We start from the raw sequence: 15,000 nt of genomic DNA, 5'->3' as shown, positions 1-15,000 counted from the left end.
ACTCTCTCTCTCTCTCTCTCTCTCTCTCTCTCCTTCTCTTTCACTCTCTTTCACTCTCTCTCTCTCTCCCTCTGTGTGTGTGTGTGTGTGTGTGTGTGTGTGCGCGCGCGCGCTTGTGTCAAATTGAGTAAAAGGATCACATTTCCTTGATAAATAAAAAATCAAAACACCGAGAGAGGGGTTCGAACTCAAGGGGTTCGAGCACTGGTTTGGCAGGCAGAGGATTCCTGATTCTACCACCGTTGAATGATCTATTTCATTCGACGTGTTCATTCATGGATGGCTGGGTAGAATCTGACCTATGAGATCCCATCAACCGCCAATTGTTCTGGTTTGTTTGTCTACCATTGGATGTGATGATTGTGGTTTGTGTCCAGGACTACTTACCCGATTGATGTATTATAAGTAAGAGGCCCCCGAGATGTCAACGATAGAAGGATTTGCAGTGATACGATTTCAAAGAAGAAACTGGAAATTATATGGCTTTGTGGTCTAGTGTTTTCATTCGCTTTGTTTTTTTATTTGTTTGTTTGTTTTTTGCGGTTTTTGTGTGTGTGTGTTTTTGTTTGTTTTTGTTTTGTTTTTGTTTTTTGTTTGTTTGTTTTGGGGGGGGGGGTATTTTTGTTTTTTTCGTTGTTTTTTTTTTGCCCGGGGGGGGGGGGTGTTGTTGTTGTTGTTGTTGTTGTTGTTGTTGTTGTTGTTGTTGTTGTTGTTGGCTGAGCAAGGGTTTTTTTAGCACGATGCAAATAAAATATGGTGCGCAAAGCTCGTATGTAGACTTCAGAGGTTTGATCCGTAGACTATCTATAAGATCTTTAACTCAATAAAACATTTTGAACACGAAGTTCTGGTGCCAGAGTTGGTACATAAAGGAATTTCAAGCATTGTCTTAACGTATTGAGCACAATTTGGTAAATTTAAATATAGTTATGATATCTACTGTGGTTTTACCCTTGATAAATACGATTTTTTTTACATTTTGAAGTAGGCAGATCTAGGGCAATGAACACACACACACACACACGCACACACACACAAACACCCCCACACACCCACACACACCTTCCCCTCCCCCCCACACCCACACATACACACACACACATACAAATACACTCACATACACAAACTCACCCTCACACACAAACCCCACACCCCCCCCCCACCCCACACACCCACCCTCCACCCCACACACACACCCCCACCCACACACACACCCACACACACACATACACAGTATCCACTTATAATCCTCTCATTGCCTAAGACAACCAACATTCAGCCATGAAACAAAAATGATTCATCCAAACAGAACCTGTTCCTGACTCATTCCATTCAGATTCAGATAAGATCAGAATCCATTTCATACCGATCATCAATTCAGATTCACAGAACCGTAAAGAAAATGATAACAGTAACAATATCACTGCCGGGAAAACGGTTCGAGTGAATATAGAATATATAGAGTCCTCAGCGTTAAACACCCCTTGTGCTTTTCAAGGGAAGTAAAAACAAATCCGGGCCATATTTTCTTTGGGCGATACCGAGCCTCCTTTTCAATGTCCCAATCTCGTTTTCTTGTTTGGGTAACCGATTTGCTTCCCTTTGTTGCCGGGGGCTAGCACGGGTTCTCTCCCTTCCGTTGGTACATTATATACCATACATAACGTACTTCGGGGGTTGTTACCTGTTTGTTCTTGTAACGTCTTGTGGTTTTATCGGAGATTCCAGGGTATGATAGAGGGGATAGAGATTCTGAGATTCCTTTGACATGATTTCATACGGGTCAAGTTTGGACATTCGTGTGTACATTGTAACCTATGGTCAGTGTGCGATTGGCTAAGAAGCTCACAACATTGCCTTACGGAAGTATAACAGACCAACACACAAAACTATGTGTAACCATTAACTTTTATAGTCAAGTTAATACAGTTTAGTGAGAATCACTCACAAACGCGGATGGCAAAATATAATAACAAAGGCTTGAGTGACGTCATCTTCGTTCTATCTATATATGTAACCTCGAACTCTTATAGATAGTATGCACTTGGCTAAGAAGCTCATAACATTGCCATCCGGAAGTATAACGGACCAACACACAAAACTGTGTATCCATGAACGTTTATAGTCAGGTTAATACAGTTCAGTGAGCATTACTCATAAACGCGGATGGCAAAAAACAATAACAAAGACATGAGTGACGTCATCTGCATACTATCTATAGTCTGGTTAATACAGTTTTGTGAGAATTACTCATAAACATGGAGAAAAAAAAGCAATAACAGAAACCTGAGTGATGTCATCTTTGTTCTATTTATAACAGGAACGAAATTGGCGTTGCTCATGTCTTTGTTATTGTTTTTAACCAGCCATTCTTATGAGTAATTCTCACTATATTCTATCTATCAACGTTCAAGGTTATACATAATTCTGTGTGTTGCTATGTTATATCCGTCTTACGGATGTTGTGAGTATTTTGTCTAAATGCACAGCATCAATACTGTTTTAAAAACCAAGAAACAAAACAAAAACAACAAAATCAGCATCTTAAATTTTGGCCAGTAAACTCACTCTTCAAATATCGATCGATAAAAATGACCCACATCTTGCTAAAAAAAAAACCTCTCAAACCTAGGATTTCACGGAAAGTCCCAGGTTTGAGAGTTTTTAGCAAGATGTGGGTCATTTTTATCGAACGGTATTTGAAGATTGAGTTTTCTGGCCAAAATTTTTAATATGCGTTTTGTTTTCTTTCCCCCATCGTACTGTAGTCTAACATGGCCAAATCTGGAGACAAGCTTGTTTGTTGCTGTTGTACATATTAACTCACTCAATCCTAGAGATTTTGGCTACTTTTCAAAATTAATTGGAAAAAAAAATGTATTTAAAATGAGCATGTAGGTACATATATATTTTTATTTAACGACCACAAACATGTAAAAACTAAAAACATTAGCTTTGATACTACAACTATAATTTGTCTCAGAAAAAAATGTAATAAATAGGCATGGTAAATAACCCGGGTAAACTACGGATATAGTCGGTGTAAGGGTTGAGTGAGTTAAAAACGTGAGCTTTTATAAAGCGCAATATCACCTAGACGGGTTCAAAACGCTTTGCCTGACCAACAGCAACACGTAACTTATATAATGAGACATGACGCCTGTCATGCTACGTTACAATTTTTTTTTTCGACAGAGCCAACGCTGTTAACGGCCAGGTACTTTTTTTTTACATCCGAGTACATTGAGAAAATGTGAGTAAAGAGCCTTTTTCAACGAAGCTCGAACCCAGAACCTTCCGATCCAAAAGCGAGTGTCATACCTCTAGACCACATAGTCGCACAGCAATCGAAGGTGTCGATAACGTTTTTGTTGGTAATAGATTAACTAAGTTGTAATAAGAACAAGAACAGCAACATTAACAAGAAAGCGAACAATGTAAGGGACACAACTGCATATATTCTATAGCATCTTTAGTATCAGAAGAGTTATCTCCCTTTAAATCGGATTAGAATTAGCTTAAGGGGCGGTTTTGGTCTTTTCTAAAAAAAAATTAATTACCTATATTGGGCGGTTTTAATCATTCTGTATCGTCAATATACGTTAAAAAACAACATTTATGGTGAAAAATTTTAATTATCTGTGTTGATACCCATTTTGCGATCTAATTTGGGGGTCTGACATCAAAAAATATAACAATCTTGTGGCAAACGTTCCACAAAAACTAATGAAGGAATGACCTCCATATTCTTCCCTCTTGGCAACATTGTACCATAGTGTGTCACCATAGAGAGATTTTATGGCTTTAGCTTATGGAATTTTTATTAGATCATTACAAAGTTGAGAATCAAAATGTTATGACAAAATTTATGTAAAAAATTCAGATTTCGGATTATAATTTAAAATTCACAAATCTTATCAAAAAAATCTCTCTATGGTGACATAATACATTATCTCTGTGATAAATGTGGAAATTTTCAGACAATTTCATTGAATAGATTCTGAGAAACGTTTGACACAGTTTCCCATACCCTTAGAAAACTGACATATTGAGAAAATAGCAAAATGGCTTCCCGTTTTTCACACATTTCTTACTATCTGTACCATTTTCGACTGTGTTTTTCGTGCCTTTATAGTCTACTTTAAGAATTTGGACTTCAATTATATTATTTCTAAAAGGCTCCATACACGCACGGTTTTGATAGGCTTCCGAACCACGATCAGGCAAACCGGGGTGAAAACGCAATGTGTGTGGCCAAATACCTGGCCGATAAACCTAGGTACGGTCCATCGCTCGCAAAGCCCGCTTTGCTTAATAGTTTTCGAGGCGATCGGGGGCGTGGCAGTATAAAAAATTGGATTTCGGATTTTCGCTGTTTTGACGTCAGATTCATGATCAGCGTCGAATTTACAATAGGTTTGATACCAAGAACTATGTTTTTACTCCAAAAATTGATGAAATTAGAAATAAATTTTAATTAATATTGAGGCTATTTGGCCGACAGAACAGGGCCCCTCCCTGTTTTGTGATGGATCAAGTGGTATGACTCTCGCTTTCGGATCGGAAGGTTCAGGTTTCGAGACCCGCTCTGAGTGGTGCAGAGTTGAGTCCTTGGAAAATGCTCTTAACTCACATTCTCTCACCGTACTCAGGTGTGAAATGAGTACATGACCGTTCGTTGTCTTTGTTGGGAAAAAAATGTCCCATCGCCTGACAGGCGTCATGTCTTGTCTTTCAAGTTTAATATTGCTGTTGCATTGGGACCCCTTGTAAAGCGATTTGAGCACGTGGATATTGCGCCAAATAAATGCTGGGTTATTATTTTTTTTAATAATATTTTTATAAATGTTGCGCCAGGAAGAGGTAGATGGCAAAAGTTTCGTTCATACAAAATAAAAAATAGTTTTCATGATTTTCAATGTAATGATATAATAATATGCCAGTTCTTTTTTTTTTTTTTTTTTTCTCCTCACCCGTTGTCGCGACATGACGGTCGACCTTGACACAGACATTTGGGATTGGCAGATGCCAAAAAGCCTTGACTACGTGATGACAGGGGTGGGCATTGTAACCCTGAATTATAATCTACAAACAACGCGCCCCCCCCCCCCAACTCCCCCCCTAAAAAAAAAAAGAGCTGTGTGCGTGTGTGGGGTGGCGGTGGTGGTTGGGGGGGGGTGCGAATGCGAGTAGTCCCGAGGAGTACCCGTTTAACCTGCCACGGGAACACTGTCGATTTGTTTATATATAATAATAATAATAATAATAATAATAACAATAATAATAATAATAATAATAATAATAATAATAATAATAATAATAATAATAATATAATAATAATAATAATAATAATGACGATAAATAACAAATCTTTATTGTCCACAAAATGGAAAAATTTCCGTGGTCTACGTTGCTTTTAAACTTAAATCGGATTGTAAATGTATGGATGTTATGCGTATTGGAAAAATACTCACGACATCTCCATCGGGGTATAACATATTAACACACAAAACTGCAAACGCGAACGTTCATTGTCTGATTGATATAACTTAGTGATAAGTTAATTATAAAATGCTGTCTAAAAGCAATAACAACGGGTTGACTAACGTCAAATTCATTCCTTCTATTGATGCTCTGTGTTAAATTAAAATACTCACAAAGTCCGCCAGCCAGAAATATCACTCCAGCCCAAAGATCTACATGGAACCTTGAACGTTATAGTCTGATATATTTTAATGAGAACTAATCATAAAAATGGGTGTCTAAAAACAATAACAATGAGATGAGTGACGTCAATTTGGTTCCTTTTATAAATATCCAAGAACTTTACTCACTCCATCCGCTCTCTCCTCCTTCAATACATATGAATCTATTCTCTCATCACTTTTTTGTGCGGCTATGCATGTGATCTTGTGAAATGACACTCGCCTTTGGATTGGACGGTACTGGATTCGAGTCCCGCTCTGAGTGGCGCATAATTGAGTCCTTGGAAAAGGCTCTTTACTCGCATTCTCTCACCTTGTTCACTATTAAAATGAGTACCTCGCTGTTTACAGCGTCGTCTCTGTCGGGAAACAATTGCAATATCGCTTAACAGTCATGTCTCGTCTAACATGTTTTTATGTTGGCCAAAGACCCTTATAAAGTGATTTGAGCACCTTTATTGAATATAGCGGTATATATAGCGCAATTAAATTTTTCTCTCTTTCTCTTTCTTTCTCTCCCCCCCCCCCCCTCTCTCTCTCTCTCTCTCTCTCTCTCTCTCTCTCTCGACATGTTAGATTATTATAGCTATTGCTACATATGATGCGAATATCTTGGACGGTTATTGATGCTATGAGTTTAGGTAAAATGCTTACAACATCCACCAGTCGGAAATAACGTACCGTCACACAAAACTACGAGTAACCTTGAACGTTAAAAGTCTGATTGATATAATTTAGTGAGAACTAATTACCAAAATGACTGCCTTAATACAATAACAAAGAGTGGAATAATGTCAATTTCGTTCCTTCAACAGTCTAATTGATATAATTTAGTGAGAAGTAATCACTATTGTGCGCAAGACGAAAGATAGAATAACAGACAGTAACTGGGATCGTAGCCTCACTATTAATTAAAATTTATTTCTAATTTCACCAATTTTTGGAGTAAACACACAGTTCTTAGTATCAAACATATTGTAAATTTGACGCTGATCACGAATCCGACGTGAAAACAGCGAAAATCCGAAAAAAAATTGTCCACTTTTTTATACTGCCACGCCCCCGATCGCCGATCGCCTCAAAAAAAATATCTCCCCGTATGTGGGCAAAAATCATCTGCGATAAACGCAGGGATCGGGTCACGGCGATAGGTCATCCGTCCCGCTATCAGCGGATGTCGGCGTCTATGGGGGGCTTAAGATAATAAAATATCATTTTCCACCAAAATCTCAAAATCAAATTTTTGAAGGATTTTCCGAATAATTAGACCCAAACCTCCCCTTAATAGGTCAGTGGGAAGGGAGATCTCGACTCTGCAATGAATAAGTAATTAGATAGATAATTAAACAAATAGGTGAGTAAATAATAATAATTGAATTAGTAGATAAATAAATAAATAGATAATAAGTAAGTAAAGACATAAGGGAATAAATAAACAAATAAATACTTAGATAAAAGAAAATAAACAGATAAATAAATGAGAATAAATAAAAAGATAAATGATTGACGAGGAAAATCAAATAATAAATAATAAATATAAATAAATAAATTTTTTAAAAACTTGTTGAGCGTTTTGAGCACGTTTTAGTTGACATTGCTCTCTATAAATGTTCAAATTATATATATATATATATATATATATATATATATATATATATATATATATATATATATATAAATATATATGTATATATATATACACCTATCTATTAAGCCGTATTATGATATTAATATAGTACAAAGAGTAGTAATTTTTTAAACGATATCTATCTATATACCTCTCTCTATCTCTATCTATTGATTTCTATCTCTCTCTTTCACCCCCTTTCTCCCTCTCCCCCCTCCCCCCCCCCCCACCCACCCCCCCCTCTCTCTCTCTCTCTCTCTCTCTCTCTCTCTCTCTCTCTCTCTCTTCTCTTCTCTTCTCTCCTCTTCAGCTAGGCGGTGGGTGTCGTATCAACTGAATCCTGGGTGTGTCATTCTGACAGCGTGATAAAGTATTCACTGTTTTCATCTGACCCTAACCATACACAGTGTTTTCTCGTCTGTATTCTGTCATCAGTACGCACCAATACGATTCGAATTTGAGCGATGTGCAAACTATGTACACACTTTAAATTTGGAGAACGGAACTTAAATAAGCATAGAAAACAGAACCAAGCAAAACAAAAAATGAACATCAGAATTACGAATACATACTTAAACTTAAACAACAATGTACAAACATCCTACCATTTACTTGAGAAAAAGATTCATTTTGAAGAAATCATCAATAAATCATTATGGATAAAAATCAATTGACACGGCGTTCTTGTGGCAGGACATCGGTTCTGTTGTCAGGTGAGAAATGGAGAATATTTAATCTAAACTTTGAAAATGAAACTTAACAAAGGACCAGAATGTCTGTGTCTGAGACTAGCCTTCGTAAACTTACTTACTTATCCGAACCAGCGACCACCTGAGCTCTAGCCCTTCGGTCTTGTGCCATGACGTAGAAGTTAGACGTCTTTTTTAGTTGTTCCAGGTGACTATAAAGTGTGTTACTGATGCTTGGATTTGGTGGGAGGAATGTGCATCTCAGGTCTCCAAGAGGTAGACATTCAAGCAAGTGGTGTGTTACTGTTTCATTGGGGTATTGACATAGGGGGCAGGAAGGGGATGTGTCTTTTGTAATTTTGCTTAAATGGTTGTTGAGCGGTATGTGTTGTGTTCTTAGTTGAAAGATGATGCTTTGCTGGTGTCTTCTGAGCTTATTTAGGCAATCGGTCTTTACAGGAGTGGTCATATGGGTAAATATACATCTACCCGTGGTGCTCATTGCCCAACTGTTCATCCATTCTTCTCTCTTATTTGTTTTGATTATTTGTTTCGCCGTGTCTAAGGGTACTGGAATTGATGGTTGTAAAAGTGTTGATCCGAGTCTTGCCAGTCTGTCTGCATTGTCATTTCCTGGTATATTTGAATGTCCGATATCCACTGGAGAGATGTGTGTTGTAAGGAATTCATCTAGTTGAGATCTTAAACTATTGAAGGTTGAGGAGATTTATCTAAATCTTGAGCTTGGAGAACCGATTTGGAGTCTGTGAAGATGACAGTGTTTTGAAGTTTTGAAGGGTTTAGCTGGAAAACAGAAGAGCGGTGTCGCAGTGAGGCTTCTATTGCAACTGCCTCTGCCTCATAGTTTGAGCAGGAGCTTTCGCAAGAATTGTGGATTTTATCACAGGTTTTATCTTTTTTATGTACTGTTAACGCAGTACATATACTAAAATTGGAGCCTTCGTAAACAAAAGGCCTGATACTGACCAAACAGTGACGTCACTAAAGAAGACGACGATCACCAAAAGAAATTTAAAAAAATAGTTGTTGTTAATTGTGCTCAACGAAACAAATGACTCTATTGATTGAGCTATTGATTACAATTCCCAAATATTTTTTTCCTGTGAGGGAGGTCTTCCGAAAGCTCCTCGTGATAAGGGAAACGACCAAAATAATCCCTCAACTAACCCGAAGAAAGAATAAAACCTAGCACCTTTAACTATCCCTAATAGAAAAAAAAAACACACTAGGACCTATACTAAGACTTATAACTAACCCTAATAGGAAAAAAATCCTCCGACCTCGAGTTAACCCTAATAGAAAAAAAAACAACAAAAAAAAAAAAAACACGCTAGGACTGCTTTGCACTACCTTTCAATGACAAAATGGCGACGGAAAACCAAAACAATGGTCATGTTAGGAAATTTTAACCTTTCACTAATCTATCAAGGTTTTTTCCTAGTTTTTAAAATGCTACTATATATCTTATATATTGACAAATTGAATAAATATACGCCTGACAAAAGTTTCAGGGTGAAAATTCTAACTGAAAGAGATGATGGACCGACGAGCTTTCGAAAGGCCGCCCTCCCGGTATCTTTTTCTTTTATGACAAATTTATTGAGTATCAGGCCATGAATTTAAAAGGGCTACGATCTGATTCTGTGTTGTTTTTGCGTAGCCTTCGTAAACTCATAGCCTGACATTGGCCAAAAGGATTTCGTCAAAAGACAAGTCCACGTCCACAAACGAAAACAAACCATGAGTTGTATAGATTTGATCCCATGAGCACTTTCGACGAGAACTCACGAGGAGGTGCACTAACTGTGACAAACCTATTCTATGACGTCAAACGACAAGTCCTACTGTTAGGTTATGAATTCTTCTTCTTCTTCTTCTTCTTCTTCTTCTTCTTCTTCTTCTTCTTCTTCTTCTTATTATATTATTATTATTATTATTTATTTATTATTTATTATTATTATTATTATTATTATTATTATTATATTATTATTATTATTATTATTATTATTATTATTATTATTATTATTATTATATTATTATTATTATTATTTTATATATTATATATATTATTATTATTATTATTATTAATTTTTGCAATATCTATCCGGGGTCAAGTCGACATTTTTTCTGACCGCCCCCCCCCTCCCGGGTCTTCATAGCAGCGATTGGGTATTTGTTTTGTTTTTTAGATCTGGGCGGAAAGTACTTTCCGATAGACTAGCGTCCTATTCAAAGGGTAGCAAACAATTACTATTGACAGTTTCACGCTATAGAAAAGGGGGATAACCTCCGGCTCCATGGGCGTATGGCTTTAAAGCACTACTTTATTATCTTTCGTGTTCTGTCTGCCAAAAAAAAAAATCGATACTTGAAAACTCGATACTAGAGCCTAATGCGTATTCAATACTTTTTTTTTCAAATCTTCATTTCAGAGATCCATAAATCTTGTAATCGATTCAAGATTGGGCAAACAGATAAATTTGCAAAGTAGTCTTCATGAAACACCGTAGGACTTCTAATGGCAGAAAGTGAGAGGGCATATGGAAAGGCAGCCAATGCAAGCGATAATACTGAACACATTAACTCAGAACTAGATCCCAAAAGCAACAGTGACAGTTCAGAATCCACTCAGAATGACGACACGGAAGAGGAAAGTCAAAAGCCTCTTCATGAGCTTCACGAGAGTGGTGTTAATAATCGATTACCGCAAATTCAAATTCAAAACAGCATCGAATCGAAGCGAAAAGCGAGTCGTGAAGACACGAAGGAGCTGAGGAGGCTACGTGAAAATAATCGGGGTGGAGATCAGGAATGGCAGAATTTGTCTCCAGGTGATGCTCAAAATAACTATTGGCCTCAGCACATCGGGTTTTCCGGTCTTCAGGGTGATCAGCAATCTTTGGGGATTGATGGAGAAAAACGATTTTGTGAACAATCTCACAACTGGAAACATTTCAATAACAAATCATGCGGGGAAATAGCAAAAGTCTTTGTAAATTTATCAAGAAGTCCAGCCGAACAAAATCAGGAATTGAGTTTAAGCGCGTTGGGGAAAGGGATAAGGGAACGAGACCTAGAGGTCCAGGCAAATGTTGATGGTGATAAGGCATACTCACCTTGTCACTGTTGGACGACGCTTACAAAATGTCAAAGCCCAGATACTTCAAGTCGTGTTGAGGACGAAATCCTCAATACAACATCTTCTCTAGGGTATGCGTCCATGTCTAATGTGGTTGAGGACGATGTCACGAATGCAGAGAGCATGTCCACTGCTGAGATCCGGCAAAGCCACGTCAGGCAACTCTTGACAACGAAAATAAGTAAACTTGCCAGATCTAATTTAGAAATATTTGAATATATTGGAAAAGACAAAGAAGATGGTTGTGATATCAAAACAAGAGAAATGGGAACGCAGTATGTTTTTGAAATTCCCGAAAATCGTTCTGTTGAGTCTGAAAGAAGTGCGCAGAGGTGCGGATATGACTTTTTCAATCGTGTTATGTGTCGAAAAGACGACCATCTTTTAGCTGCTGTGAGGAGTGAGTCTTGCCTACATCGTGAGCTCGATGGAATAAAAAATACGTCTGAATTGGTTTCGCGTTTTAGTGATTCGGAGATGAAATATTCCAGATGTGATAATTACCCTGTCTATTCGGTCGAGGAAGAGCTGTATCAACAATTATACGAAACGGATCGCGACGAGTATAGAGGAACTCTCGACAAAAGAGGAGGAGAAAGTTTTGTTGAAAATCGTGATGATGACAACCGAAGAAGTCTAGAAGAGCAGGAGATTGAAGGGGAATACGTCGGTGATGAACTGGGTTGGGAAGTCACGAGTGATGAAAGCAATGGAGATGATGATGATGATGATGATGATGATGATGATGATGATGATGATGATGATGATGATGATGATGATGATGATGATGATGATGGTCATATCAATGATGATAATGATGGTGATGATGACAATTATTTCAAGCACTCAATACATTGCCTTCCATTCCTCAATGTTGTTCACACTCGGAGCCCAAGCTCCAGCATCAGTTCAGGATCCCAGTGGAGATCGATATTCAACTTCAGTCCAATATTTGATTTATTCCAATCCGCTCTTGACGTCACCAATTCCTGCGATCCGAATTTCTCATCAGACGGCGATGATGAGCAACAGCAACATCATCATCAGCAGCAGCACCAGCACAACCAGCACCGCCACCAGCCCCACCAGCAGCAATATCACAACAACGATTACGATACCAGAATCGGAACGACTGGCAGGCAATATTCCGTCAAGACCAGCAACCCTACAACGACGCACGCTTCTTCTTCTTTGAGGACAGACGGGGCGAGCAACAGGCCGAGAACAACGTCTCATTTGTTGGACTGTTCGATGAATTTAGGCCTGACGGACGGCGTGTCTAATACCGGCCATATCCGGTCACCTTTTCGAGCGACTCAGCCCAATCGGCGGTCCCAATCTTGGAGCTCTGCCCGTCCAGAGCGGACAGACCACAGCTTTGATGCCTTTCCCAAGGTAACTGAGTGTAGGCGGAGTGAGTTTGTATTTAGTTAGGGTTTGGATATCTCAAACGTTATCAACTTCAATCTCCTTCCCGTCAGCAATTTTCTTTTCATTTTTGTATCCTCTTTCTCAGTGCTGTCGTTGTCGTCCTTCTCCCCCCCCCCCCTCCTCCTCTTCATTCTCCTCATCCCCTTCCTCTCCTTCCTCCTCATCCTCCACCCCTCCAAATCCTTCTCTATAATTAAAACTAATGATAATAATAATAATAATAATAATAATATATATATAATAATAATAATAATAATAATAAATAATATAATAATAATATATAATAATAATAATGATGATATGATGATGTATATATAATAATAAATAATATAAATAATAATAATAATATAATAATAATAATAATAATAATATAATAATAATAATAATAAAATAATAATAATATAATAATAATAATAATAATAATAATAATAATAATATATAATAATAATAATAATAATAATAATAATAATAATAATAATAATAATAATAATAATAATAATAATAATAATAATAATAATAGTAATTACACCGATTTTCCAGAGATGGCCATTCATATAGAGTTTCATAGCTTTAATTTATTGTGATGAGGCAACTATCACCATCGTCATCATCATCATCATCATCATCATCATCATCATCATCATCATCATAATCATCATCATCATCATCATCTTTATTATCATTAACACATCATGATTTTTTAAAACGTATCCGCTAAACGTGCTCAAAGCGCCTTACAAGACGTTCCCAGCCAACAGCAATACTTAACATGTAGGACGAGACATGGCGACCGTTTGCCAATATTATTGTTTTTAATTCCAACAAAGACAACGCTGTTAACGACCAGGTACTCATTTATATAGGAGTACGGTGAGTGAATGTGAGTTAAGAGTATATTCCAAAGACTCAACTGTGCGGAGTTTAGAGCGGGACTCAAACCGTGAACCTTCCTGTCCTAATATAGCAAAGTACTCGCACATACCAAGTCTTTGTGCAGACCTTCTTATGACTGCGAAAGTTCCGTAGAATTTCGAATTTTGGACTTCAACATGAGAACTATATAAAGATATTTTTACTCCCCCTCATCTTTGCCCTCTTCCTCCTCTTCCTCTTCTTCCTCCTCTTCCTCTTCTCCCCCCTCTTCCTCTTCCTCTTCCTCCTCTCCACCTCTTCTTTCTCTTAGTAAAACTTCTTGAAAACAAAAATCTGGAGCCAGACCTAACATATAGAGGAGTTTTAAAGTATTATATTCATGTATTAAGAACAAGTTGGTGAATTGGAACGGTAGCTTTGATAAATAATAAAATAAATAAAAATAAAATTCCCTTTATTCATCCCATAGGAGAAATTTGTATCTATGGTCTATTCCAAGGGAAGACTGGAATAACCCAGGCGTCAGCCGCTGTGCAGCGCCGCAAATTGAGCTAGGGCGAGGTGACTTGGCCAGCGTGACTCAGCGGTACGGTCTTTGCTTCGTACCCAACAGGCACCGAGTTCGATCACCCGCCTTAGCTCTGTGTGGTCTTGAGCAAGTCCGAGCTCTATTTGTGGCGCTGCACTGTGGCTGACGCCTGGGTTATATCAGACTTCCCTTGGAATAGACCTTAGAGACAAATTTTCCCTATGGGATGAATAAAGGGAATTTTATTTTTATTGATTTTATTATTTATCAAGGCCACATAGCGCAGCGGCGGGTGTTCGAACTCGGTACCTTTCGGTTACGAAGCAAATACTGTTATCATTACCTGTTTTCAAATATAAAGTAGGCAGATCTCCCTGCGGACCCCATTGCCAATTTTCTAACATTGACATTTCTCTGAAGGTTAAATTTTCAGAGGGATTTCAAAAGGAAAACGAACCAGACAAGCTCTCGAAGGCGGAGACCTCGAAACCAATCTTTGAATATGAACTGCCTATTAAGCACAAACACTCAATCAAAGTAAGATTCCCTATTATCATCATCGTTGTCATCATGAAAAAGAATCGTCATTGTTAGATCAATATCATCATCATCGTCGTCGTCTTCATCATCATCATCATCATCATCATCATCATTGTGTGGTCTAGTGGTATGACACTCGCTTTCGGATCGGAAGGTCCTGGATTCGAGCCTCGCGCTCGGCGCCCAGATGAGTCCTTGGAAAAGGCTTTTTACTCACATTCTCTCACCGTACTCAGGTGTAAAATGAGTACCTGGCCGTTAACAGCGTTGTCTTTGTCCGAAAATTTGTAATATCGCCTAGCAGGCGTTATGTCCCGTCCTACATGTTAAATGTTGCTGTTGACCGGGGACACATTGTAAAGCGCTTTGAGCACATTTAGTGGATATTGCTCTATATAAAAGCTCTTTTTTATTATTATCATCGTCATCATCATCATCATCATCAT

At 37.9% G+C, this 15,000-nt stretch overlaps 1 protein-coding gene across 1 annotated transcript in view; it reads left to right on the top strand.

Moving 5' to 3' along the window:
* Positions 1-7,840: 7,840 nt before the first annotated feature.
* Positions 7,841-15,000, top strand: part of LOC144975278 (uncharacterized) — a 21,977-nt gene continuing 14,817 nt past the window's right edge. The window contains exons 1-3 of the mRNA XM_078919217.1: positions 7,841-8,045; positions 10,475-12,576; positions 14,435-14,551. Of these exons, the coding sequence (XP_078775343.1) occupies positions 10,561-12,576; positions 14,435-14,551 (2,133 nt within the window). The 5' untranslated portion in view covers positions 7,841-8,045; positions 10,475-10,560. The remainder of the gene's footprint in view (positions 8,046-10,474; positions 12,577-14,434; positions 14,552-15,000) is intronic.

Source organism: Berghia stephanieae, chromosome 6 (assembly GCF_034508935.2).
Source record: "Berghia stephanieae isolate SIO BIC M18660-M18661 chromosome 6, UCSD_Bste_1.3, whole genome shotgun sequence".
Lineage (NCBI taxonomy): Eukaryota > Metazoa > Mollusca > Gastropoda > Nudibranchia > Aeolidiidae > Berghia > Berghia stephanieae.
Note: the sequence above shows the minus strand (reverse complement) of the source record. Positions and strands in the feature narration are given on the sequence as shown.